The following is a 22,925-nucleotide window of genomic DNA, read 5'->3' as shown; positions in this document are numbered from 1 at the left end:
GTTTATTGTCATGTATACAGTAAAGAAACATGTTTCCCTGTACAATGAAATTCCTACTTTGCTGCCCACACTGAACGCCACATAATTTAAAAACTATAATAAACTTCAGCAATAGAAATATAAACCTATACATTAAAACTGTACAAAATACAAGTGATATATACAAGTGAATATGCAATATACAATTTAAGGTGGAAGTACAAAATGCTACAGTCTGTACACAAACGTGCGAGGTAGTCAGCAGTAGATGGGACAGATGTGAACTGTACACGTGCGCATCTCAAGTGCAAATACAGCGCAGTCGACAGTCTAAAAACATGCATGTGAGGTTATTTGGTGATGCTGAAATTGCCTCTCAGATTGAATGTGAGTCTACTTGTCTGTCTATCTTGGGGATCTGCAAACCGTTTGGAACATGGAGTGTTTAATGTGATATTCCATTGTCAATGAGTGTGCCATGATGTCAGGCAAACAAAAACAAAAACAAAAACAAAAAAATACAGTGTCACACAAAATCCAGAAGAAGAATAAGAAGGAAAAAAAACAACAACAAGGACAATTAATTGATTATTGGCAGAATATGAACAGTAGATGAGTGGACTTTGTTTACTGACTTCACTTTTTGAGGAAGGAGGTCTTCACATGATTAAAGTCGCTGAATTTACAAATAAAAAACCTTTGACCTGGTTTGGTTTGGGAGAAACAGCTGTGGGTGGAAACTCCTGCCAAAATCTGTGAGCCCAAACACATAAATCCACCTTAATAAGCGACAACTCCAGTCTGGATTCGGCCAAAATGAAATTTAAATGGGTAAACGGACTTCACAAATCAATGCAAGCATGAGGGTTTTTATGTTCTTAAGTAGCTGGATGGTTCAGGTAGCAGGGTGTAGCGGACTGGCTTCACCGGATTCACAAAAAAATACAAATACAATAAAACTACCACAATGAGAATAATTATAAAATAATGTTTGCTGTGTGAAAGTCAAGCTGACCAGTGCTGAAATGATGCCAGTCATAGTGCAGAACACAAAACGTTCATCTTCTTCCCCTTTTGGATAAAAACATGATATCATCAGTCTTTTTTTTAAAGAAATTGTCTTGAAAGGCTGGTCCAAAGAGTTTTAATTATAAAGGTTAAAACTGATTGAGCGCGGGAAAACATTTAGTACGGTCATGGGACATAGACAGTCAATACCAGCAATAAATAAAACCATAAAAAATAAACAAGAATGACTGAAAATACATAAAAGCTATATCTATAAAAATTGATTTTACAATTAAAATGCCTTAGGTTTATCTGCTCTATTTGTTAGGGCTATAAGGTAAAACAATTTGAGCAATTCCTGATAAATTAAAACAAATTAATGACGTGTATTTGTTTGACAAAGTATGTTGTGTTAATGTTGCTGCAGAGGCTCCAGTCCCATTGGAGTGTTGGCCTCATTCTGGATGCAGAACTACTGAGGGGGTGTCAGAGTGAAGAAGGATGAATCTTCCTCACAGAGCTTGAACCACGTTACACCAACCAACTCTTACATCACACGTGCAAAGTAAACATTTTTAGTTGAATGCCCTTGATCCCCTTGTTTCATACATCATAAGACATTATTGTTAATGGCTGTTGGGTTCCATCAACAATAATATTAATAAATGATCTTGTGGAAGTCAAAGTTTTGCTGTAAAGCTTATTTCCTACAATTGTTTGTTTTTTGATGAAATAAATAGGTTTTACTTATATTTGGTTTCTTTTGTCATCATTTCTACTCAAAACTGTTAAGAAGGCATCCCCCCTCACCCAGAGATTTATTCATGCAGCTTAAGAAAAGCTGAACTTTCATACAGTCGCTGCATCATTTCTTGCTCTGGCTTGTACGTAAATGTAAGGATACAAGAGGTTGTGTATTTCAATATATTGAAATGTTCTATTTCAGTATTATTGTTTATGTTGGAGAGCGTAGGCGCGCCCCCTGGTCCATTACTGGGACCACTACTGTAATTTAGGGCTTTGATGGTTGTGGATGACTTGGACTTTTGTGTATTGTTGCTCGAGTTCAAATTTTATTTGAATACGTATTGGTTTATGAAAGATCCTCCATGTGGAGCCAGGCACGGTGGATCGTCATCTGTAAATAACTAAGGACTGTCACAACAAAGAGGGAGCGTTTGGGCGCAGAGTTTCCGGCCATTGAAGTTTATTCGGTCTTCCAGGACCTCTGCTCCACCTGACATTTTGCTCCGTGGAATCTGGGAACGACGTGCAACCTCTTGGGAGGCAGCGGCACAAACCACTGAGCAACCATACCACCCACGTCACATAATCAACTGAAACTGCCGCACGCACAAACACACTCAATCCGGCCGGTGACTTCCAGAAGACCTTCTGGGAAGATTGTAATCATGGTTCCAGTTCTGTCACAGTGGGCTTCAGAACACAAAAGGAAAGCCAATGGTTTTATGTCTTTCCATGCAATTTACTGGAAAACACAAGAGATACTCAACACCAGAGGAGTTGGCTTCGACTCACACTTGTAATTGTTGGTCTCTTTAATTGAAGGTCTACATCAAAACACTGTTGTATTTTTTATGACTTCATGAGGTATTACACCGACTTATCTTCATTTCCTGGAGACTTACCGTGACTGGAGCTGGAGCCACTGATGGCAAAACGCTAATCTCAATTGTAAACAAGCCAACCCCATTTAAATAGAGTCTTTCAAATTAGCTTTTAGTCCCCAAAAGGAAGACGTGTGTACACACACACACACACACACACACACACACACACACACACACACACACACACACACACACACACAGTCACAGTATTCATCGCCTTCTGTGGACATCGCATTGACTTGTATTTCCCGCAGACTTACTCCAACCTCAGTCTGTAGTTAGGGTTAACCCTAAGCCACTCTCGCAAACCAGAACTTTTACGTGAGTCTAGTGTATTCTTGAAAACATGTTTTCATAGAAGAATTTTGGGACTTTTACTCACGGGGAACATGCTTTTGTCCCAATGTTGTGTTGTGCCGATGGCCGCGGTACCTGCCGGAGGCGTTCCCGGTTGAAATGGAGCGGGTGGCAGGCCACAACCAGGACAAGTCACCAGTCCCTCACAAAGAGACAGAAAATCATGCACATTCTCATTTCAACCTGCAGAGAAAAAAAAAGTCATAGATCTGATCTCTTACAATCTAAAATCCTTTAGTCACTCTTTCTCTGTTACGTTCCTCACAAGTTCTCAGGCCCCAGTGAGACGCAACACACACACATCATGTAGTCATTTTTTTTATCAGAAAGGACACAGAAACATCTCAATTAATGAAAGAAATTTATTAAATCTTCCAGTAGAGACTTGATATTCATGGAATAAAACTGCTTGTCTGGGAGTTTGTTTTTTTTTCCTCTTTTTTTAACTGAGCAAAACAAAATAGGAGAAAAGAAAAGAAACAAAAAATAAAAATGCAACATTTAAAAGTGCAGACAAACAACAAAAAAAAATGCTCAAAAATACAAAAAGAATGTAAAGAGTATACAAGTTTAATAGCAAAGAAGATTGCTCAAAGCATAAAAGAATTGAATGGCAAAATTGGCATTTTATTGAAAAAAACAAAAACAAAAACAAAAAACTTACCAGTAACTTCAGCAACTGATGCCTTTCTCAGTCAACAATAAACATTTGAATGCTCAACATTTTCCCATACCAATCTTTTGATTTATTTATTTTTTCTTAACAAGTTTTGCTTCGTCAATGTGATAAGAGAGAAAGAAGCACGACCGAGGAGATATTTACGTCCCGACTGTGACTCCATGTTGGACACATTTGATAAAGCTGTTTCCAGCGAACGGGACAAACTCAGCTCTGCTTCATGTCGTGATCAGCTACCGGTTTATCTTCACGTGTAACACTACACTAACCAAACTCTGCTTTGCAAAACCAGACTGCACAGCACATATTCTAATAGTGAATATATCTAAACACTTCTTTTTATCTTTTTAAAATCTATTTGAAACACAGGATGAGCAAGACGTAGTCTGTTTTTTCTTTCTGTGTGTCTGAAATGCCCTTTCAGTGCCACGCCCCCCCACACTGTCACCCCGCCCTGAACGCTCAAATGCCCCCCTAATTCTGCCCCCGTATCATTTCTTGTTATCTGTGAGATGAGATTTGATTTTGATGACATAATTCCTTCAAACTGCTTTGCTTTAGCAGTTAGCAAAAAGCTATTTTTGTGTGTGTGAAACAGACATATTTAAATATGTAAATATGAATAAAATCTTGTCAGTCCCTGCTCCCTTTCTGGTTTGTTCAGTACATTTTCATGCCAAGCTCACTGCAGTCAGAAAAAAATTAGAAACCCAACAAACCAGCAGCTGACTGCAATTGGTGACGTGGAATGTCCCATAATTAATTGTAACTACACGCGTGTTATAGGTGGACGTCCCAGGGAATATTTAGACGCAAACTACTTATGAGTCAGGATAGCAGAACAATGAAGAAGAAGAAGAAAAAAGTCGCGGGAGCAAGATCAGAGAGGATGCTTGCGTCATGATGAGTGTGATGGTCTAATTATTACAGTTGGTCACAAAGATCAAGTATCTTCCAGTTGCATCACGCTCACTTTGCTCACTCCTCTCTCCCAGTCTGTAAAATGTGCCCAATTCAGACGTCCTTCAAGTAGAGAACAAACCTGCCAAATTAGCTCCCAGGCCGCTTTGTGTTTCAGTCGAGTTCGGGACTGAAACACAAAGCCGGTCTGGGACCAGCTCACGCTGTTTCTTGCTACTTAGACCAAAATGCTGGGGTACGGACAGCCACGGGGCCGAGGACAGTGGAGCCTAGGAGACGGAGGATATAGGGTTGTGGGGGGAGCCCATCTGGGTTAGCACCTTATCCAGCCACTGCAGCGGACCGTGCAGGTGGATCTCGATCCAGCAGGGCGTGCTGGTCACGTCTTGGCGGTGGTACTCTGCTCCCCATCCCTGAAACGCAGGAAAACACATGAGATTGGAATGATGCAGGAAGACAATCGTTCGTTTTAGTGTGTGTGTACAGGGAAACATTTCAATAGCAAGAAGCAGCCCAACCTACAGGTGTGATTCTAAAAAAAAGAGAAGATAATCATTTTGTCAGATACTTCTACCTTCATAACATATACAGTTTCAAGCAGAGTAGAAATTTTATATGCGCTGCTTATGGCCTCTGGTGTTAAATGAATGAAACGTCTGAAATTATGCAATGACCTAATATTTCAAGATACTTTATTATTGAATTTCTTGATTTATAATCTAACATTATTAACATAGAAAAGGCTCTAAATGGCAGTTTATGTGAAATCAATCAGAAATATCACCTTGAAATTTTGGGAAAGAAGAACTTTTCCATTGCATTATAATTATTTCCCTTTATTTCATCTTGTTTAACATAATGTCTCTTCCAAAATTAGAAATAGTATCAAAATAAAAGTTTAAAACCAGTCCAAAGTCCTCGTATGAGATTATCAGGATATCAGAGTATGTGTCAATTACACATGTCTTTTTTTTATAAAGCTTTGTTAATAAAATATTGGTTGCATGTAAGTACAGCAACAAAAAACAGGGAGCCTGCATGCAGACTGAACCTTTCAACATTTCCTTCCAATGATGCTCAAACATTTTTCATATTTCCTTCCCTTTTCTGAGATTATTGGAGAAATCAGTTCCATTGGCTCTTTAGCCATTTAAAAGTGACACTTTGGATTTCTCTGCTGAAACAAGACGACAACCGGTCACTGAAATAATGTTGTTAAACGAAGGTGTTATAGGTGATACAGCAACTCCTTGTGAATTTCACTTGATACTCGGCAAAGCTAAAAGTATTTCTATCAGCACTGAGCGAGATTCAGGGATAACGGTCAGCCAGCGCAGCAGTGGTCAGGACCAGATCACCTTGACAAAGCTCATGCGAATGGTGCACATCTTGGTGAGCTCGTAAACGGCCTCGAAGCCGTGGTTGACGGACTGGGCCAGCAGCTCCGCAAACTCCTGGTTGTTGAAAATCTTCAGGCTGCAGCCGCTGGGGATCTTGCAAACGGTCGTGGGATGGAAGCCGTGGTGGTAGTTACAGTTGCGACTCTGGACGAAAATACTGCTGTCGCTCAGACACTCGGCGTACACCTCGCCTCCCACGTAATACAGATGGACGCCTGGACGCACAAACAGGGGCGCGTTAGGAGCGAGCGCCGTTTTAAAAACTGATTAACATCAACATAGCTGACCGAAATTCAAGGACTGTAATGTTTAGTCAATTGTTGTTATTGCTTTGTTCCCGTATCCCTCCACGTCCCTGCTGACAGGATAAATTCATTCATTGCTGTCTACTGACGACTTCCCACGCTGTACCTTTGCTGATGTGCCGCCGGGTGTTCTCAATGGTGGAGTTGCGGTTGACGTTGGAGAGCAGGCCGAGGCAGAATCGGTTGCGGTTGTTGGAGGGATCTGTGAAGCCGTCCACGAGCACGCTGGTGGAGGAGGCCTGGAACGCCTCTCCGACGCGATTGTTGAGCTCGTAGTAAACAATGGAGCACCAGTGTTTGGGTTCCTCGTAGGCGACGGGCTGCACATCTGCACAGGAAGCAAATTAAGAGGTCGCAGGAGTGAAGCCGAGGACACAGAGACACACGCAGACATACTGGAGGCACATTTGAGATTCCTCTGTGCAGACTGCCAAGAACCACTGACGCTTGCAGACACAACTGTAAATCTCAGTCATCCACACGATTATTGTCCCATGTAGCCCATAACTATGACTTGAATAAGCATAAGGGGCCTCCGAGCTACGTTTGAGCATATCTGTGCCGACCGAGGTCAATGGAGACGCCTTCTACAGCGTGCAGACCGTCTGTGGTCTGCGTGTCGGGTTGTAACAGTCAATAGAAGAAGCTTGGCCATGCTCCTTGTACCTGATAGGTTATCCACAGAAAGGGAGGGCTCGCAGCATCCTGAATGACCACACACACCCGGGACACTGGATGTTTGAGCTGCTGCCCTCCTGCAGGAGATTCTGGGCGTTGAGATCACACCCCAACAGACTCAGGGACAGTTTTTTTTTTTTTTAACAGAGCAATAGCTGTAATTAATACACAACGATCCACGTTTTCTGATACTGAGCCACCTTACTGCTCTTTTTAAAACTGCTTATTTACTACACTTTTACAGTATGCTCTTTTATTCTGCACATTTCTATCTCAATAGGTTTTATACAATTTATTCTTATGGTATTTATGATTGTACAGTCTGGTAGTGTGATGCATTCGGGTTTTCTTGTAATGTATTGTAATGTGTGAGTGAAATGCTGATGCACATTTTGTTATTTTTCTGGCACCGCAGTGGAATCGTTGCGTCATACTGATGTGTGATTTCTACAATGACAATAAAGATTTATCTCTCTCTCTAAGAAGAGTAAATCACGCTTATCCTCCAACATGCTCCCTCTGTGGCGTGGCACCGGCTGGCAGGTGTGTTTTGTCTCTCCCCTTCCCACAGCCTGACCCACAATAGAAACCTGCTCCCCTGACACAGGATGCAGCTTGTGGAAAAGGACTCGAAAACTCCCCAAACTTCCACTCCCAGCTGACAAAACTTTCAACAGCTCTTCTCTTCTGCTGCTGCTGCTGGTGTTGCCGCTGCTGTCACCGTGCGTGGGCACAATCTCTGATTGGCCTTGAATGTGTGAAAAATATTTTCTGGGTCAGGTGTGGAAACCAGCAGTAGAGACAAAGATCCTGCTATCATCCTGATGAGTGTGTCAACTGCGAAACAACAAACAAACCCTTATTTTTTCAAAGGGAACATTGATGTGTATATATTTAATGACCGAATGGCTCAGACACTTGGAATACAGATCTTTAGTCTCTCAAAAGACACAGGATGCATGCATATGAAAACATGAATGTTCTTATTATTCTAAATTGTTCATTTACTTCAAGTACATCTGTGGAGGTGTTCCTTTTCCCCCCTGAAAACATGGCGTATGTGGTCTGTCTGTTGGAGACTACTGCTAAAAGTTGAGCTTCGTTTTTGATTCGGACATTTTTGAAATGGAACACTTGTCCATTGTGTTTCCCATTACGAATTCATAGACATGGAGCTCTGATCTGTCTGTCTAGCACAATAAAATGGAAACCAAACAGGGGAGATTGCAGCAATTACTGCGCCACACATCAGATTGGAAAGTTTGAGGTAATTAGTGAATCTCGTCGTTAACGAGTTTCAAGTCATTACCACCAGAGGAGATGACACAGGCTGCAGCTTTTATGGAGCTCATAAAACCCGAAGGCCGACCTTCATTTGCTGAGGCTTTGAGCTTCTCCTGGGCTCGCACCCGCAGACTAAAACCCCACAGTAAATGGTTCGCTCACACAGCGTTTTATCTGAAAGGATATGTTGACGCAACCCCACTGAGGCTTTTTTTGTTTTTGTTTTTTTCTGTTTGGGAGTTTGACTGCGAAAAAAGAAGAAGACGAAAAACAACAACAAGGCTTCCCAGAAATCCTGGCCCCTGCAGATCAAGGTGAGCAGGAGCAGACAGCTTCATGTGGGTGATATCACAAGAAATAAGTGGACACAAGGACGTACAAAAATGTGTGTGTGAGGCAAAGAAAATGCCGTATCACCTGGCCGGTTGTTAGTCTCCAGGGGCAAGGGTGGAGCCAAGAGGTTGGTGTCCATCGGCTGAGGGCAATCCTGAGTCATCTGCTCCTCTGGGGGCATGTAGGCAGGAGGCGGGGTCTCTGCATGAGGGCGGAGGCAGAACAAAGCAGAGTGAGATTTTATGTCAAAGCAGAAGAAGTAGGAATAATTCAAAGAAACCTCACCTGGCATCTGGAATGGGCTCCCGGGGTCGGAGTTGGATGGGGAGTGAGGGAAGGTGGCGCTGCTGCCGCTCCCGGGGGAGTTTGGGTAGCTGTTGCCCGGCGAATTTGGAAAAGGCATGGTGTTGGCCTGAGCAAAGGATTCTGGGAAGGTGGCGTTCTGGGGCATGTGTGGCTCGTTCTGTTGCAGAGGGTTGCGGAAGCGAGGCAGCATTGTATGCTTTGCGTTGAACTCGCTGTTCCGCGGTACCAAGACAGGAGGCAGCACTGTGGAGAGGGAAAGAACTGGTGTGGTTTAATTAAGACGCATGAAATGGAACTAAAAATACAAACACAAAACTCTCCTGTGGCGTCCACTAAGGGTGTTCTGATCAGGGTGAGATGAATAATGAACAAACAAAATATATTATATTATATATATATTTTTGAATCAGCATGATAAAACTGTCATTTGTTGAGACGCACTGAGAAAAAGTACCATATAATTTATTGCACAATTTTGATTTTGATTAAGTTAATATCAGTACTGTGTTATTGTGGTGTTGGTAAACAAACAAGCTGTAAATATTGAACAAGCATGACACACTAAGTTTATTTCACCAAGTTCTAAGAATAAAACTCAGGATTTAAGATTTATCAAATAAATTTTTTCTTAAAACTACTCTTATTTTGTTATTCATTATTCACACATGCATTCATACATGATTCATTCATTAACATGTACTGTACATGATGTAAAAAAACAAAACTATTTCTCCCCATTATTTATTAGTAATGCTTTCTTATGATTTTCTTTTCCTGGATTATTAAAGTTTGATTTTAATAAGTTCAATGACATAATTCTTTAATACAGACGCTTGTCACCTTTGTCTTCTTTTTATGTAAAGAAATATTCATCTTTCTTTAATTTCATTATTTTCATATCTTTTTTGCAAAGTGGAGCTGTTGTGTTAACTGTTTTTCAACATTTTCTCTCACTGGGTTCTGGAAATAGTATTAGCTGCTGTTTGTACTTAGAAAAATGAATGTACTGTATGTTGACACGAAAGTTTCCTGCATCAAAACATGATGTTTCATGCTGGTTAAAAATCTGCCCATCCCAGCTTGAGGGAAGATCTTGAAGAGATTGAAAGCTACAAAGAAAAGATGGGTTTTAATTTTCCATTAAGGTAACTGCTGTTTCTGGTCTGTATGCTGGAGCTGGCAATAATTTACAAGCATAAACAAGCATAAAAAGTCTTAGTGCTACTGAAGCAGCACTGGTGAATTTGTACAAACAGACATGCCTTACAAAAAACAATTAGCCAGTTTACATACACACTCCAGTTTCTGCAGTAATCAGATTATAAGTGATCATTCAAACGGCGTAATTTGATATGCTTTATGCTTTAATGATCTGATTATGAGTAATCAAATCAACACACCTAGATTTATTGCCAATACTTGGTTGTCTTGCCACATGTACTGGTTTATCTGGATTTTTTTTTGTGTAGAGAGAAAATTTGAAAACAGAAGTACTGCAGTCACAACGCTGACAGAAAACATGATGTGTGGCAGCAGAGAGAAAGATCCACTTGTTGACAGAAGAGCCGAAAAGGTTGACGTTAAATGAGATCGACTAAGCCAACGCTATAACGAGACATTTTGAAATAACTGGAAGTTTTGACTCTGACATCACTACCCAGTATTCTGAAACAGACTTGATATTGGACTAATGCGCTGAAACAAGGTTTTTTGATGATCATATTTCTGAAGTGCATCAAAACACATCAGATTCAATTATCATAATTATCTGATCACTCCCTTTTATCACATTGTTATGGCTATGTAAATGTGCTCATTGTACCAGAGAAGATTAGATTTGGTTGAGAGAAATTATTTGCTGCGGGGGGGGGGGGGGGGGGGGGGGGGGGGGGGGGGATTTTTGTTTCGGACAGTTCATTGTATTTTGCACCGGTAAGCATGCATAAAAAGACATTTTGTTAAAATTGCACTTATTTCTCTGAGTAAATCCACATTTTAAGTTTTCTGTAATAAGATATTAAAAGGCATTTGCATGGTGTGTACTAAAATAAAGGCGGAAATATTTAGAGTTATGTATATTTATAGATTATGGTTATAATTTTACTCGTCTGACTCATTCAATTGTGCCAAAACAATGCTTGACACCGCTATGAATAATTTTCTAAATGGTCATGCTGACAGATAAGATTTTTATAAGGCACATTATAGGATATAACATAATATAGCAACCTAGAAATGTCCCAAATTGGTTGCTTTTCTCTTAAGAAGCCATAAACTTCACTGTTGCCAAACCAGATTAGTAGTTTTCTTCTAGAATTGGTTTTAAAGTCAAATGTGAACAGGGACAAAAGAAAACGTCTCTGTGGCGGTCTCGATGATTCGACATTCTGAGCGCAGATGTCGCTGCATTTTTCAAACGTCAGCTTCCAGCCAGCCGGTCTTAGCCAGCAGTATTTGGCTGGGACTCTCAGATTTCGGCTCTGAAGAGGCATTTTGAGGCGAGCTGCTGTCATGGAATTCATCACTTCGGGTAAATATCCTGGCTGGGGGGGCATTCAGGTGCAGCGCAAACCACAGAGATCTGCTCCACTTGTGTCTATAAATACCTGCGCAGATAAATAAAGGAGCTGCTGGGATCTTAGATGAGGCTCGGGCTGTTGTCAGTATTCCTGCAGGTAGCCAGCGCGTCAGCCTAACAGTTTATTTCAAAGGTTACACGGGGCGCAGGCGGACAGCTGTGCTGTTATGGAGAATAGTGAGGAAAGATTGACAGGATGTGTGAGTGTAGGTGGGGGGTGTGGAGGCAGGGAAAAAATGGTGTGTGTGTGTGTGTGTGTGTGTGTGTGTGTGTGTGTGTGTGTGTGTGTGTGTGTGTGTGTGTGTGTGTGTGTGTGTGTGTGTGTGTGTTGGGGGGGATGAGTGTGGATAGACAGGTGCTCCGGGGTTGAGTCACCTCGGCCCTCTGCCTTCCACCCCGCTGCTAAAACATAAAGTGTGCACGGAAGGCAACGACTCTTTCCTCCCATTGTGTGTGGGTGACCGCCTTCCTGTTCCAGCTATCATCAGAGAAAACTGCGCCTGCAGTCAAGTGTGTTCGCGCGTGTGTGTGCGCGCGCCCTCGTGTTTGTAAAATGTGTGCTTGTGTGTACATGAGTGTGTAGAAAAAAAAAAAGAAAAAGAATAAGGCGGGCCTGCAGTACAGGGCATGGCCAAAACAAAGCCCTCTTTCTCCCCCCAGATGGAATTTCCTGCCCCCCCCCCCCACACCACACACACAAACACACACACAGCCCTTTACAAACTTAGCACCCTGCACACAGCTGTTTTTATCTGGTCAGCTGACCCTAATTTTCTGTTTAGCAGGAGGCCAAATACTGTTTGATTTGTCTTATTTCTGCAGTCGGAGCTCAGACGCTCTGGAATGACCTGCCTGAGGAAATACGGCAAGCTGGGTCACTATCTACGCTCACATCTCTTTTTAAAACAAACTTTTATTGCTTCTTATCCTTGTTTGACTTTAGGCCATTTTTACACAAGGTGTCTAACCCACTTTATTACAGTCCTCGCTGAAATTTGCTTCATCTATTATAATACAGACCTTTTCTTTTGGGTGACTTTGCAATGAATAAAAGCTTACAGACAAAAACCTGGCAATGACCAGAAAGATAATAGATGCAAGAGAAAAGTCAAATAAGAACATCTGCTGAAGTTATTACAGTGAAGGAGAAGACAGGAACGACAAAATGGGGGTATTAGTCCCACTTTGTACCTTTATGTGAGCAGAAAACTACTCAAAAGGTCTCAGAGAAGTATTAAGCAAGTTTTTATATATTTTTTTTTATAAAAGAGTTAAAGAAGTCAATGGAGTATCCTCATTACTCTTGCTCCTAATTTCTGTAAATTTTCTGTTACATTACGACGAGACAACAAAAAAATGACAAGTGTGTTCAATTAAAGAGAATACACTGTATACAGCAGAGTATATGAATGCAAGTTGATTCAATTTAATTCATAAAATAAGACGAATAAAAATTATAGAAGTACAAAAATTCAACATTATTATTGCACAGATAGAGCAGCGTAAAAGAGCTGCATTATACGTTCCAACTTCAGTTTCCTTTCTTGCATTTTGTGACGGGAGATGAAATCTTAAAAACAGACTAAATATCCTCAGAATGTTTTATACCTTATCGTTTGGTCTTAGACTGTAATATATATTTTTTTCTCTCTGGCATCAGATAATTTATCAGTTTCCATAAAACCTGCACTCTGTTCATGTTGAGGCTCATTGGATTTCACTCACAAAGTCAGAGATTTTATGAATAATGACTTGTAATGAGCATTAGAGTTTGGCTGTTTAACCGCGGTGTCAGCGCGCGGCGTCGCTCACCTGGACTGTCCACTCGTTTGTAGTGGTAGGGGTTGATGCACACGTCCTTCTGTTTGGAGCCGAAGGGGTACTCGCAACACTCCAGCGCCTTCAGCTCGTGGTGGGACTGCAGGTCGGGCCAGCGCCACACCCGGCAGTAGATGACGTGCGGCAGCCCCTTCCTGTGGGACACCTGCAGCCGTCCGTCCAGCGAGCGCGGGATCGTCACACAGTTACTGGGCTGACCCGGGCAGCTGAGGGCTCGCTCCAGCTCCTCCATGGCTCCCTTCTTCTTCTTCAGTTTCTTGACCAGGGCGTCCACGGCCTTCTCGGCCCACTTCTCCTCTTCGTCTCCCTGCTTCCAGCCCAGCAGCCGCTTGACGGCCGGGCTGGTGAAGGAGAAGAGCGAGGTGACGTTCATGTCGGACGAGCCACCTTCCTCTCCTCTCCTGAAGGAAAAGCGAGCGGTGGGTGAAGACTGTCCAGGCTCAGAAGATCAGCGGTGATGTAATCCTCAACTTCCACTACGTGGGATCTTCTTTTCAGTCACTGAGGAAAGAAAGAAATCAGTGTAAGATACGATTCCCTCATCATCTCCTTCCTCTGACAAGTTTCAGCAACTAAGAAACATCAACCTAGTCTTCAGCCCCTTTTACTACGGCCGTGATGTCGGACAGCTGAAGGCTGCCCGAACGACCCCCGAAGAGGCGCCGCTGATGTCACCGTTACAGCCGGTGTCAGTCATGGCTTCTGGGAAAATGGCAGTAGAGCACGAACGTCGGACCCAAGCAGACATTCTCCAGATAGTTTCCTGTCCAGCTTGTCACATTACCACCAATTACTGATGTCATTTACAGGCACGGGTCTCACGTGCTGCATGCAGCCGACACATCCTACAGAAAAAGACTGTGTTAGATGCACCGTTAGGGGGTTAAAGTGGGATTATATTACTGGCAGACCGCTGCACAGTCAGTCAAAATGACTGCCCCTCGGTATGTTGGTCCAGCTTTGATTGAACCTCAACTAAACTGTTTAACTGGACGATTATCTTTGTTCCAGTATACATGCACAGGGGTGTAATTAATTTGTCTAATTTTAAAACGTCTCTTAAGTATTGAAATAGTATCCCAATAATCGACCAAATTGTTCTTGTCTCTTATTTTTACACCCACACACGAGGGTAGCTGATAAATGTTTGCGTCGCGATCCTGCGTATGTGAGCTCTGACAAGGAGCTGCTTCCGATCCTCGAGGAAGGAGAATTCAAATGATCAAGCTACCGAGGCAAATGGCCAGCAAACACTTGTTTTTTAGGGGCAGGAATGTGGCAAAGCGCAGGACAATTAAAAGGAAGTGCATGTGAACCCCAGGATAAATGTGCCCATTCACTGGTGTCCCTCAGGAGCAATTCGGTAGCCAGAAGGTGCAGGCGTGTGCGCTTTTAATAGTGAAAACAAGAACGCAGTGAGCACTACTGCCTCCATCTTCCTTCCTTTCTCTTTTTTTCAAAGTTATGTCCGAATGCAATTAGAGAGACAAAATGTAGTTATGGTCGAGGTTTTGGCTAAATAAATGTTCAGATGCAAATCCAGAATTGAATATACAGCATGTGAGAAATCCAGCAGTAGTTATGCGCACTGACTCAGGGCTGAGGATGCATCACTCTCTGACAGTAAAGCCTGCAGTATATTGGATTTCCTACGAGCAGGAACAAATACATCATTAGGACTGCTCGGGAGTTATTCCTGGCCTTTCAGATTATGGGATGAATAACAATTTCTATCTTTGTCAGCCACTGCATGTGAACTCCATGCTGGCAGATGGGCAGGGAAGTTTGATGCGAACAGGTGCTGTTTACAACTGTGTACATGCGTGTGTGTGTGTGTGTGTGTGTGTGTGTGTGTGTGTGTGTGTGTGTGTGTGTGTGTGTGTGTGTAGGCCCTGAAAACATTTAACTCTTGCCAATCAGACTGACTGGAAACCCACAAGATGCAGCTATAATTAGCCGTTTGAGTAACACTGGCTGATCTAAAAAGTGACACAGAACTACAAACTGAGGAGGGCGGGGCCGTACAGGCAGACCACAATGTGTGTGAGATGAGGGGAAAATGTCGTTCTCGAGTTCTCCCTCCACACCCTGCAGGCTTCTGAGGAGAATATCTCAGAAGCATTGCTGCAACAGAAAACAAGGTTTGGACTTGTATGTGTCACCTCTCACAGAGCGGTGGGGGGTCTTTTTTTTTTTAAATTTTTTTAAGGTTGAGCCTCGTCTCTGAACGTCGTCTCCACTTCCTCCCTGCTACTGTGACCACTCCGTCAAGTGTGATGAAACTGTGTGAAAGGACAAGTCAAAGGGTGGAGTCGCTCCTCTGAATTGATGTCACTGCGTCTCTGATCAACACTCGACCTTCACACACACCAACAATGACCTCTGAGATGACGTTTTGCTGATCACAGGACACACATTGATTTCTTTTTCAAACAACTAAATCTCATTGAAAGGCTTTCAGTCAATCTGATGGTTCAGATTACTGAGGGCAGAGCTTTCCGGTCTTTGTTTCCTCTTCATGACAGTTTTTGACAGATGCAACTCATATTCAGGTGCCACGTATTGTCCAGAAAATACGGTAAACGTATATGAAAGTCTCACCTAATCATATAAGTTTCTTGTCAAAATGTTTTGACAAAACGCAAACAACCTTGATTTGCAAAAGTGTGCTCAGCCTCAGTTCGGAGGTTATCGGTCATAATGTGCCTCCTTTTCAGAAGAAAACAAAAAGATGTCTGAGCAGTAATATGTTCTAAAGCTGATGGATTTTTAATAGTCAGGTTATAGACATTGGAGTTTGATAATTGTTTAAATCGCTGCACTTCAATGTCAGATACTTAAGTTTGCATTTTTTATTTGGACTCTTTTCAATAAGCGATTTAGTATTTTATACTTAAATCCTGTTAAAATGACTGTGTTAAATAATATTTTGCAGAATTGCCATTGTTTATATCAGTTGATATTTACATTTTTTTTCTCCATTTGAAATAAGCCTCAAATATTATTGGAAATATGTGTTTTTTGGGGGGAAAATATATATTTTACTTTACATGGTTCACTGTTCATATGAAGCTACCTATAAAGCCAAGGGCAGTTTAGTTTTGGTTGTTGTTGTTTTTTTTTGCAAGACTGCACTTTATCAGTGTTGTTGTTTACCTTTTGGTATGTTTATGTTCTTAGCACATGTTGGCAAAAAGTATCTAAATTAAAATATCTACCGAAATATTATTTTATTTTCTGTTGGGGCTGGAGGTTGTTTTACATTGGGAAATGGTTTGGTTGCACAGTTCAGAAACCTGCACATTAATCTAAAAAACATTGTAAAAAGAAAACAATTGTGATAAAACCATGATTTAGATTTTATTATTAAAAAAAAAAAAGTGATATAATATCTTTTGCCATATGGCCCACCCCTACATGAAACAAATCCCACCTTTTTTTAAGGTTAGTACTGTGAAAGCTTGATGTTCTCAGTAACTCTCAATCATTTATAAACAAATTGAAAATACAGTAAACAAAATATTAATGCAGAATTTGTCTGTCATAATGAGTGATGATGAAAATAACTGCTACAGAAAACAAAAATAGATCTGATTTGAAAGAAAATATGCATCAAGAAGTATTTTTAAATTACTCCAATGCTTGTTTTAGATGTCAGTAGACAGATATGTAAAAAATAAGTAGTTACCTACCATTCACTGTGTCGTCTGTTAACCTGATGGAGACAAAGTGCTTCATGTAAATCAAAAGATTTCTCATTTTAACACCCAGAAGTCACGACCAGACGTCTCTATATGCAGCTCCCTACTTCGCTGAAGTAATTTCTGAAATCCTTTCCTCAAAGCTACATTACATCCACAGCACTTATACAATATGTATTCTCATTACAGGGCTGCGGCTGTGCAGCGCTGGAGGAAGAAACAAAGATTAAACAGACAAAAATAAAATGTTTGTATCGTTGTGAACTGACTGGTTTACACATCATGCTTCTTTCATTGGGAGTGGGATGAACGCTGTTGTTCTGATTAAAACACGTGTTTCCGATAAATCTCTAAAAGTATCTCCGGAGTGTGACCTTGTAAGTGTCTGATGCTGAACTGACTCAGCACATCTGTAAAAAGCAAAACACAGCCGGAGTCGAGAGCGGAGGCTAACAATAAAGCACACAGTTCAAAAGACGCAAACAGCCACATCGTATTTGTGTCAGGGTCACCACCCAGACATATAACGAGTCACTCTGATCCACATCCAGCCGCAAGAGCTGCTTTGATGACCTCTGGGTAACGGCCCACGCTATCAGCACACGTTCAGTTTGAGACAAACTTTAATCCACTTCAGATGGAGGAAGCCAGCGAGCGGCGCGCTTCAACATCTGCAGCAGACTTAACAATCCTCCACTGTCATTCAGCTGCAGCTGGAGGCCACATCTTTAGGATATTTCCAGCCCCGACTGTCAATAATATCTGAGTGCTGGCCCGACCACATGCTTATTTAAGGGGTCTGATCCGGCACTGTGTGTTGCCTCGATGGACAATGCTGGCTTGGAGTTGTCTGCGAGGCAGTCAAAATATGAAGGCGCCAATGTGCCTTGCGCTTCCTAAACCTATGTATAGACGAGGGTGCGTGTGTGATAGATGTAACAACGTTTTGTGCACCATCTTGATTTCCCGGTTTTCATTGAAAGGAAAGTTTAAGTCACAATGGTTGTTGTTTTCAATCCCGTTCAGTGCGATAATCAGTCGACAGTGGATAAAATCTGTGGGTCAGGAAAATGCTTTTTTTTTCTCTTGGCGAAGAAAAAAATTAAAACCTTTTTTTTCAGATCCAGTGGCCCGCAAAATTAATAAACTTCTTATTAAACCACACTTTCTTGGATCTGAATTCATTGGAAGTATAAGTTACGACAGTGGCAAACTCTTACCAGATCACTCCAAATGAAATGCGTGTAGCCAGCACAAGAATGTTTCCCCCCCCCTATGTATCTCAACATTTGTATTAATAATATGGAAAATACTAAGAAATCTGGCGATCAATCAGAAATTACCCTGGGGCAAGAGTGAAATTGTGTGTGGTGTGGAGTTGGGGGTTACAATGTGACTGAAGCTCTGTCATCCTTAAAACACTTAAAACTCCTGGTCTAAGTAAAAGTTGATATTTTACTCAACTAACAACACGTCAGGTTGATGATCTTTTTGTCAAAATATGAATTCCAATAGCCTAGTAATGAATGATTTGGTAGACGTGAATAGATATCTTTTACAACTTGGCCAGAGACAAACATTTTATTGTCCAATTCTAATTGTATTGACCCGTTAATAAACAAAAACAAAGAAAAAAAGGCAACACTTCACTCATGAAAATGTAAAACAGGCGACAAATAGGCCAATTTATTTAAATTCATCTTTAGTTTTCTTTTCATTTGTTAAACAAATAAAAGACGGAAACACCCTAATTTGCATTGATGTCTGTAAACGTCACAATGTGACCAGGTTCTAGTCAGATAAACAGACGACTCCTTACAGCTGAGAAACTACAACCGAATTAATTATCGGTATGAGAAATAATACCCAACAAAACTCTAAAGTATTTTCACAGTAAATTCTGATTGTTTTAATCAAATTGTTTCTTCTTCAAACTGAAGATTTAAATAGATTTTTTTTCCCCAGACAGTTTTAGTACTACGTCTCCGCCCTGATTAAAAGACTAAACTTACTCTGTTATGATGCATCTAATACATTAAATGTCTATAAGTGGCCATCAAACTTTTGAGATTCATCCTGTGCGTCTGACGCGGGGCATCGAGGAGCCGACGCGCCGATGCCTGCAGTGGCCTTGGCCGCCGCGCTCCGCCTCCATAGAGACTGAAACACACACCATCATTTACACAACAGCCCCATAAAAACCACTCCGACATTCCCCGCAGTCGAGTCCGAGCGATGTTCCCCGGCGCTATTGCGTTAGCGGCCGCTTGTTATGGCCATCAGTTAGCCCGCCGGACAGAGACCGATGCTAATGGGAGCGCCGAGTGGGATCATGCGACACTGACAGGCGGAGGCTTTGACCCACCTGGTGCGAGCTGTTAGCCACTACACCAGCCCCATGGATCATTTCGCAGCGCTCCAGTGTCTGTTAATCAATTTAGGCCCGGGCTGTGGAGGATGAGGAGGCAGTAATGATGCTCTCTGGACCCTCCCCGGGGACGCAGCATTATAAAGAAGCTACATTATTTATCAGCAGGGTCCTGGATGGGGCCTCCATTAACCCCCGCTCAATGGAGTCACAGGCAATAAACAGAGGAGTGCAGGAAGAAAGAGGGTGATAGATAAGGAGGAAGGGAGAGGAAGGACAAGGGGATGATGCAAAGAAAGAGGGGAAGAAAATTGAGAGCGATGTTGAAGCTGTAGATTTAAGACAGACCGAGTGTTTCAAGGTACAAAAGCACTCGAATATCTGGTCTCTTCATTGAGCATTTGAAGATTAAGATCCTCCGAGAGTCAAAATAGGGGGAAACTGTGCCGCTTCCAGGATTCAAAATAAGCTTTTTCACACAAACAATGAATCTGACATGCAAATTAAAAGAAAAGAGGAAGAAAGTAAAAAATCTGTCCAGGCGGCTGCACGTTTTAAATGTGCCTGAATTACTGAGCAGCAACATAGAAAATATTTACAGAAGTGAACTGAATCGAAAAGTCAGTTATTAAATCACAATATTGATGTTTTATCAGCTGTTGAGTTTGATCAATGGCTTGTTTTTTTTGCGACAGCCTCTCCAGCCAATACAATAGTCTGCGAGTGGAAGCTTGAAATAACCACAGTCAGACGTGAGGTGCTGCCCTCGCTGACTAGACATGGCATTGACCCGAGAGGCTCCTTTAACTCACCGGGGTCACTTTCCCCTCTCGCCCACACCCGAAGGCACACACAACTGATGCCCGGCGAAGATTGACACGCGGGAGCGACAACCCAGCCATCACGTCACTTTTGAGCACGCCACGGAAAAACGCCAGAAAAAGTCGCGGCACAGTTGTCAGTCCGGTCAAGACTTTGAGGGGCTGAAGTGGGATCAGATTCTTTATGTCCCAGACACAGCAGTCCCCCCCCCCCCCCCCCCCCCCACCCCCCCCCCCCCCACCCACACACACACACACACACACACACACACACCGCCACTGCATAACCGGCAAACACATGGGTTTTCAAGCAGCTATCTCAAACACGCTCGGCACTCAGTGTTGGGTTTGTGTTGTGTTAGGGTGGACACCTCACCCCGACACATGGCAGGCTATGTTATCCACTCTGTGCAGACACGCGTGTGAATGGGCCTGTTCACACGTTCAGGTCAGGAAACATGGAGGAATGCAATCAAAAATACAAATGAATGTAAAACTGTGTCAACTCAAGGGTGCATCATTTTGACAAGACAGATCAAACATGGACAACTGGCGCCTTGGTGGGCACATGCTTTCTAAAAATCCACATATTAGCCTCACGGCGAATTAGTCGAAGTGCATTCAAAATGCTATTGAATAGCAACACTAAAGAATAACAAACACAGAAATGTAGGTTAGATTAAGAGATTTAGATATAATAATTTTAATTGAATGGGCCGCTATTATTATCGTGGATGTTTATGATGTAAGTGCTCGGTAACAAATTGGCTGCTGATGGTGAAAATTTATATTTTTCATCAATCAAAATGATCAGTTTTCCAATGACAGACAGACAGACAGACAGACAGACAGACAGACAGATAGACAGATAGACAGATAGACAGATAGACAGATAGATAGATAGATAGATAGATAGATAGATATAGATAGATAGATAGATAGATAGATAGATAATAATAATTCAGAATGATGGCTCTTGAACTCATAAAAGCATAACACAATCAGCTCTGCTTTGCCATTCAAGAGATTTTCTTCAATGCTGTAAAAAAAAACAACCATAAAACCACCCCGGTTTCATTTTCAAACAATGCTTGAAGCGCCACAGTGCGAGAAAGCAGAACAATAAAACAATTGGAGGTCTATTACAGACAAGGACAAATTCCTGTCCTTTGGGTAATCTGATATGTCATCTTCAATAATGTCAGGAGATCTAGCCTTAGTTTGTGTGAGTCTTGCTCTCTCTCTCTCTCTCTCTCTCTCTCTCTCTCTCTCTCTCTCTCTCTCTCTCTCTCTCTCCTTCCTTCTACCTCACAAAGACTCATAGGCAGACACAAACACACACACACTCATGAACACATGGACATAACTTCCACACATGGGACAAAAGTGCACCAGTAAGAAATAATCTCGGCAAGTCTGCATCCATCAGAAGACGGCGTGAGAAGGAGAAACTTAAAACAAAACAAGACACCAGGATGTTGCAGGGTGTGAAATGGTTTTTTTCCGACATCAATGTATGATCATGCATGTGGCATGAAGGGACAACTCATCTTGAGGGACCCATAACATGAGTCATAACACCATCATGTGTAGCAATAGTTCACCAATCAATGAGCTGATTCTCATAAACACAACCACGGGCAACACACTTTTTACAACAATTCAAGCGAGGAAGTGGATCACGACGACGAGAACAAATAGGGAATTCAAAGGATTTGCTGCTTTTCTCAGCTTCTCACCATCATAGGTGTAATATCTGGGGATTTTAGAGAGTTAGTCAAACAGATCAAGTCATTTGAAGACATCGCCCTGGACTGTAGTTTTCTTTTTCATAGTATAAAACATGCACTGATTTTTGAAGATGACATATATGATAGAAGGAGACCATCCATCTCCCAGATAATGTGCTTCAAGCAGCATCAAGGACGTTAGTGTTGGAAAAGTAGCAAATAGTCCATGTGTAAATAATGCATGCTTTGGAGCCATTTAACTAAATCATTGCCACTTATAGAACACATGCACATTCTTTGCAGCTATTCTTCTGCTACACGTGATAAATAAATGAGCCTAAATTGCTGGTAAATGTGGCTATATTTCAAACTGTTGACAGTGTGACGAAAAGGGAAGGAGAAAAAAAAAAGTTTCAAGCTGCCAAATGACACACTTCTGGGCTCATAGCTGCTGGGGTCTACTTCCTCACAAGCTCAGTCGTGCACCGTGTAACAAGTGACAAAGTTTTCATTGTTTGTGAAGAGAAAACTTTACAGTACCTTTTTAGTGTCGGTGCAGCTCCGGGCCGTGTCGGTGCGTCCGTCCGCGGCGCCTCCGGTGCTGTACGGTGCGGTGCTGTGCGGCTCCTCCGGCGGCGCTGCGCTGCCCTGCGATGCGGTGCGGTGCGGTTCGGTGCGGCGCGGCGCGCTCCCTTCTGCCTCGCTCCGTCCGCTCCGCTCTGCCTGGCCTGGCGTCAGTCAGTCGCGGAGCCGCCTCACCCTCCGCTGAGCGCCAGTATCACGCCGCGGGATGCAGCCCCCGAGACAACAAGAAGACCTACTTTTTACACATCCAACATCTTCATTCAGTGTGTGTAAAATGGATTATGTAAGTGTGGAACAATGCGGGTTTTTTTTCTCCTTTTTTTTTTTTTTTTTTTTTTTTACAAGTGGCTCTCACCAGTGGGAGATTTTCATATCTGATGTGTGAGTTTGCGGTTGCAAAACGTGTCTGTTGTAGGTGAAAT

General features: G+C 42.2%; 1 protein-coding gene across 2 annotated transcripts; it reads right to left on the bottom strand.

Annotated features, from left to right (window-relative positions):
• Positions 1-3,296: 3,296 nt before the first annotated feature.
• Positions 3,297-22,648, bottom strand: smad1 (SMAD family member 1). 2 transcript variants are annotated; one of them, XM_080463723.1, is made up of 7 exons: positions 22,459-22,639; positions 13,272-13,799; positions 8,861-9,142; positions 8,660-8,776; positions 6,387-6,608; positions 5,934-6,190; positions 3,297-4,988 (listed from the first exon to the last, which is right to left on the bottom strand). In XM_080463723.1, the coding sequence occupies exons 2-7, from the start codon at positions 13,669-13,671 to the stop codon at positions 4,845-4,847; spliced, it is 1,422 nt and encodes a 473-aa protein (XP_080319849.1). In that variant the 5' UTR covers positions 13,672-13,799; positions 22,459-22,639; the 3' UTR covers positions 3,297-4,844. The 2 variants fall into 2 exon arrangements, with proteins under 2 accessions (XP_080319849.1, XP_080319850.1); XM_080463724.1 differs by having other exon boundaries at positions 3,319-4,988; positions 8,861-9,124; positions 22,459-22,648.
• Between the last annotated feature and the right edge of the window lie 277 nt (positions 22,649-22,925).

This window comes from Lipophrys pholis, assembly GCF_963383615.2.
Source record: "Lipophrys pholis genome assembly, chromosome: 5".
NCBI lineage: Eukaryota > Metazoa > Chordata > Actinopteri > Blenniiformes > Blenniidae > Lipophrys > Lipophrys pholis.
This window is presented reverse-complemented; position numbering and strand designations above follow the sequence as displayed.

What these genes read in the sequence shown, in the direction of transcription:
- smad1 (XM_080463723.1), bottom strand. Translation starts at nt 13,671, where the DNA reads ATGAACGTCACCTCGCTCTTCTCCTTCACCAGCCCGGCCGTCAAGCGG. An exon ending in GGAGACTAACAACCGGCCAG is followed by an intron (nt 6,609 to 8,659) that starts GTGATACGGCAT and finishes CTTCCTGTGCAG; the next exon opens with ATGTGCAGCCCGTCGCCTAC. An exon ending in TTCGCATGAGCTTTGTCAAG is followed by an intron (nt 4,989 to 5,933) that starts GTGATCTGGTCC and finishes CCTGCGTTTCAG; the next exon opens with GGATGGGGAGCAGAGTACCA.